This window comes from Triticum urartu, chromosome 3 (assembly GCF_003073215.2).
Source record: "Triticum urartu cultivar G1812 chromosome 3, Tu2.1, whole genome shotgun sequence".
NCBI lineage: Eukaryota > Viridiplantae > Streptophyta > Magnoliopsida > Poales > Poaceae > Triticum > Triticum urartu.
The window spans coordinates 30,586,502-30,592,215 of NC_053024.1; the positions used below are offsets into that span (position 1 = coordinate 30,586,502).

Sequence of the window (5,714 nt, forward strand, 5' to 3'; positions counted from 1 at the left end):
CATAACGGACCCGTAAAAAAGGATATTCGTGGAATATGCTTTTTTACGGGTCGTTTTTGCGGGGTCAGATCTGGCGCAGCTCATCCCGACCCGGAAAATCTAAATTTGCACCTTAATTTGATCCAACATAATGTGTTTCTTTGCTTTTTCAATAATCTTGGATAGATAAGACATCACCAAAATTTTGCTAGAATAGTAAGACCAAAGAAAACAAGAACCACAAGTATGCATTTTAGAAAATTTCCAACTTCCATAACTGCTCCCACTAGTTGGACTAATATCTTCTCCATGCATTCATTGTTGATCTGCGGATTCTTGATTTTGCATTCTTCTTTCTTCATCTTTGATTCGAAAGAAGTAGACGTTGCTTCCCCTCTAGTTGCACATGCAGCCGCATCATTGCCTTCGATTCTTCTAAGGAGTGCGTCAACGTCTATTATGTTTCTTTCTATCAACAACTCAATGTATTCGTCTTCCCAAAACCAAAATGAACATCCACCTTTCCTACACACATGAGTGAGCATGTTCAAAAATGAGCTACCGCAATTGAAACCAAATAATGAGCTATCAAAATGAGCTACCACAAGTGGCACATACCCCTGTCGTTTTCGCATTTGAAGAACACCCATCCGGGGTGCTTCGGCGTGCCTGAAGTGAGCTGCAGCACTTTCCGCGTGCAAGTTCGTTCGCACTCTATGAGCGGCATCGGCAAAGCCACAAAGAACGTTGCGCGAGCGCCGAGCCCGGTGGACGGCCGACGAATCCATGCCCGCAAACCTTCGGCGGCAGCGGGCGGACGAAGCAGTACCTGCATGCGGCGATGCGCCTTTGTCTGGGCTGCGTGAAAGGCTCCCCGACCACTGCATCACTTGGGGCAGCAACCGGCGGCCGAAAAAGCCAAATCCGGCGGCCCGCGATGAAGTGTCGCAGATCTGCAAAATCCGGCGGCCCGCCGACGCAGAGGGGGAAGGGAGGGGAGGCCTCGTGCCCATGGCGGCCTTCCGGCGTGCTCCTGCCAGCTGCTTTCGCCGGAATTTTGGACGGCGGCCGGCGGCGGCGCGAGAGAGGAGAGGAGGGGTGGTTTGCTGGAAGAAAGTGCGGGATGAAATGTCCCCCCCACCAACCGCTTCCGCTTATAAGCAGGGCACCGCAGCCGCGAGGGGGAAATCCACGTTTTCTCGGGTTGGGCTCGGGATTTTGCCGCGCCCCCTAAAATTTTTTGCGGGCCGGGACGGGATGCGGGGTCTGATCGGGCTGGTTTTTCCGCCCTTACCCGCATTTTGGCGGTTATTTTACGGGTCGGGCGGGATGCGGGGTCTGCTAGAGTTGCTCTAAGTAGAGGATGGTGCGAGCTGTAGTAGCTGTTTTTTCTGCCGGGAAAACTTTCAATCTTTTCATCATCTGTTATGGCAGTACAAAAAAATATCAGAAGCCACAAAAATTACATTTAGATACGTAGAACACCTATCGACTATAAGACCTGGAGCGACCCGAACACAAACTCAAAGTTTATCTAATCCAAACAAAGCCCAAAGTTGACATTGCTTTCTGGCAGATTAGATGATTACTATGATTTTTATGTCATTGTGGAATGAAGACTGAAGAGGTTAGAGCAATCCGTAGCATATGCTGTGCTGGAATGCTGGATATGCGTCAATCACCAATGCTGACAAGCTAGAGTAATATTTTTAAATGCTTATTTTTGGGTGCATGTAGCAATATCGCGCTTGGCCCCTTTGACCTCCGGTGTCTGCACGCGGCGCCCAGATGGGGTTGCCCACACACGTCGTAGGTAACGAGGTTGCCGCAAGTTTAATTACTAGTAGTACTCCTACTACCAAATGGTAGTAATGCGCTCCAGTTTTGGAACTAAATGATTTTCGTGATAAGATCGATCCATCAGCGCTACCTCCATCCTGATCATCCTGATCGCCTTCTATAAATACCTCAATCCAGATGCATCTTCCCCACACAAATCCAGGAAAACCAACAAGAACACACCGACCGGCCATTGATCTCCAACCTCCACACAAGTCCTTCTTCGGTTAAGGTTGAGAATTTCGAGGCAAGAGGTAGGTAGCTACCCTAGCCATGTCTCCCTCCCCTGATATAAACCTCCCCCGCGTGCTCATCGTCTCCCGCCGCACCGTCCGCAAGAACAAGTTCGTCGACTTCGTCGGTGAGTTTCTTGTTCATCACTTCGTCCATGTTGGGAAAAGTGTTGGATTCGTTGGAACTTGGAAGAATGCTCCAATTGCTGACATTTGCATGCATGGATGGATGCAGGGGAGTACCACCTGGACCTAGTGGTGGGCCACGGCGCGGTCCCGGTCATCGTGCCGCGGGTGGCCGGCGTGCACGCCATGCTCGACTCCTTCGAGCCCATCCACGGCGTGCTCCTCTGCGAGGGCGAGGACATCGACCCCTCCCTCTACGACGCCCGCCGCGACGGCGACGGTGAAGGCGACGCGCTCTCGCCGGAGCAGCTTGAGGCCGTGAGGCGCCTCCACCCGAGCGACGCCGCCGTGGACCACGAGAAGGACTCCATCGAGCTCCTCCTCGCACGCCGCTGCCTCGAGCGCAACGCCCCGTTCCTCGGCATCTGCCGCGGCTCGCAGGTGCTCAACGTCGCCTGCGGTGGCTCTCTCTACCAGGACGTGGAGCAAGAGCTCCACCCCCAGGACGACGCAGCCGTGTGCCACATGGACTACGCCAACTACGACGGCCACCGGCACACGGTGCGCGTGCTCCCCGGCACGCCGCTGCACGACTGGTTCGCGGACTCGCTGCTCGACGGCGCCCAGCTGATGGTGAACAGCTACCACCACCAGGGCGTGCGGCGCCTGGCGGAGCGGTTCGTGCCCATGGCGCTTGCGCCGGACGGGCTGATCGAAGGATTCTACGACCCCGAAGCGTATCACCCCGGCGAGGGCAAGTTCATCATGGGGCTCCAGTTCCACCCGGAGCGCATGCGCAAGGAGGGCTCCGACGAGTTCGACTTCCCCGGCTGCGCCAAGGCCTACCAGGAGTTCGTCCGCGCGGTGGTGGCATACCAGGGGAAGCTGGCCGCCGCGCAAGTGCACCTCCGGAGCGCGGTCACCACGCCGCACAAACTGAACCAGGAAATGGAGAAGCAGCGCAAGGTGATCGTCCGGAGCGTCTCGCTCGCCAAGAACATGTACGTGTTCGGCAACAACACCGGTGCGCGGCAGCCGGCGGAGCACCGCGACGGGGACCTTGACGCCGGCGCGGAGTTCCTTGAGTCGAACACGGCGCTGAGCGTGCAGCAGGAGAAGCGGCTGAAGCAGATGGGCGCGACGGTGCGGAACGCGTCCGGGTACATGAGCGGGCTCAAGGTGAGCGAGGAGCGGGAGGCGGCGGCGCGGGCGCTCATGGCCAAGATGTCTGTCGCCCAGCTCGCCAGCCTCGCCGCCTTCTACCGCGCCATGGGCAACGTCTGCTCCGAGGTGCTCGACGCCAAGCTCCAGCCGCCGTCTCCAACCCTGCACGAGTGACCCGTGCGTCCTCTGTCTATGTGAACGTGACCGGAAATGCTTGCTTGGTTCATCAGAAATCCAAATATTGCATGGCATCCTGAATTAATTAAACCGTGATGTTGATGCATGTAACTCGACAAGTGTTAGTTGACTTTGTTTCTGTGTCCGTACAATGCATCTACTCGCTGACTTTGATGAAGGAAAGACGAAGAGAGTAAGTAGTGTAGATCGTTCGTAATTGAGGTGTCATTCTTATCCCGTGGTCATCCCCTCGTACGTACTCCTATCTAACTTGTGTACCACAGTTTCTTCATCGAATTAGCTTCATGAAGCGGAAAAATATGAAGCTACTTTTCGACTGTGCAGGAGGGGCGATGTTGTCGGTGCACCTTCGGCTCGGCTTGCTCTAATGTTTGTAGTTGTTATTAGGTGGTTTACAAATGTAGATACAATATTTTTCTTCTGATGTTCTCTATGCTACCTTGACAATTGATAAATAGATCCAATGTTTTCTTTAAAAGAAAAATAGCAAATGTGTTGACTTCATCAGTTGGACGGCTAGCATTTTTTAGCAAGTTCCGTTCTCAAACCACTACTACTGGCTAGTAGTAACATTCTGTTGGACAAAACAAAAACTTATTGCCGCAAGGCGGATCCATCCACGAATTAGCGAAGGAAGGTTTACGTAGTCCTTTCGTAGGTGTAGGATTATTGTTTCTGCATGATACTAGTTACTTTTTGTACTAGTGATAAACCTTCTTTCGCTAATTCTTTGCCCCCCCCTCCCCCCCCCCCCCCCCCCCCCCCCCCCCCCCCCCCCCCCCCCCCCCCCCCCCCCCCCCCCCCCGACGAGACTTGCCTGCTTCCCCGGCGTGCGCCCATCCGTGCTCATTTTTTGAGCTCAGGGGGGGAGATGATTAGATTATATAGAAAAAAAGAAAAAGACAGCCGTAGGATGGAGTGGGTGCACGGATAAAAGCATGGGAAGGGAGCACGTAACAATTACGTAATGCCCTTCGTAGGTGTAGCATTGCCCCGCCAGAAAAGGAGCAGTAGCAAAGTTTTTGGTCACATGGGAAGCGCCAAGGCACAGCTGATGGCCACGGACGGTCTAGGAGTTTCATTCAGGGTAGTTGCCAACTAACTTCGGAGGAGAACTGGTAGTGGCACCCTGATGTGCCGTGGAAAATGCACGAACGAACGACATGGTGGCGTGCATGCATGGCCAACAGGTTGCCATTCTGCCGCAACACTCGGCCAGCAGGCGGAGGCAAGATACATATCGCCACTTCGCCATTGAGTGTTCAACAGTAACGCTAGATCTGAGCGATAACTGCGGTGCAGCCCAGGGTAGCGTAGGCAGCACTTGCACGGCGCTCTTGGTTTTATTTTAGGATGGGAATGGGCCGGACCGCAGCCCTAGTCCTTGCTGGCCTCTCTATATTCTCTTGAAGGACACGGAGCATTGGATCTGTACATCCACAAAATTTATGTTGCCTCTGACTGACAGTGGATGCAATCAAAGGAGACACATTATCATGTTTGGTTAGGCCACCCTGATGATTTTTTGTTCGTTCCTGTAAACGTTGTAACTGTTCAATAAAACTTTGTGCGTTTGTCTTAAAAAAGCACAAGAATAAGTAGCATTTACAAAAAAAACTTTATTTCTAGCATATCATTCAGCTGTTGGGATCTTTAGTAAGTTAAGATATTTAGAATTTACTTGTTCAAAGAATGTCCCTCGTTTATATTTTTACCATGAATCGTTCTCATCATAAGGTAGCATATTTGTAACTTTGAAACAAAAAAGTCTTGGTCAATAGTTTGAAGTTTTCATGTAAGCACAAGGGTAACAACCTTGCAAAGGCATGCACATTATAACAGCAGACTATAACCTTTGGCAACTGACTTTGGGTTAACCTGCTGGTGACCGGCTCCTCTGGCCCAGTTTTTAGTGAAGTCTACCCAAAAGACCCATCGGCCTTAAAATTATGGGCCTGACCAGTGTCCCAATGGGTCACGTTGGCACATTCCCATCGTGAGTTTCTTGTTAGCAGCACAGGGCCTCTCTTGCCTCTTAAAATCTCAGAATCCGTCGTTCCAGCTCAGCGGCATTAAGGTGACACCATCGGCCCCAACGGTGAACCATCTTTTATTCGCGAATGACAACCTGTTGTCTTCAGGGTAAGTGTTAATAGAGTGGAAGAGGTATCAAAC

At 52.3% G+C, this 5,714-nt stretch overlaps 1 protein-coding gene across 1 annotated transcript; it reads left to right on the forward strand.

Annotated features, from left to right (window-relative positions):
* Nucleotides 1–1,884: 1,884 nt before the first annotated feature.
* Nucleotides 1,885–3,960, forward strand: LOC125547796 (putative glutamine amidotransferase GAT1_2.1). The gene is made up of 2 exons (XM_048711566.1): nucleotides 1,885–2,179; nucleotides 2,287–3,960. Exons 1-2 carry the CDS (start codon nucleotides 2,092–2,094, stop codon nucleotides 3,513–3,515), a joined length of 1,317 nt encoding a protein of 438 aa, XP_048567523.1. The 5' UTR covers nucleotides 1,885–2,091; the 3' UTR covers nucleotides 3,516–3,960.
* The last annotated feature ends 1,754 nt before the right edge of the window (nucleotides 3,961–5,714 follow it).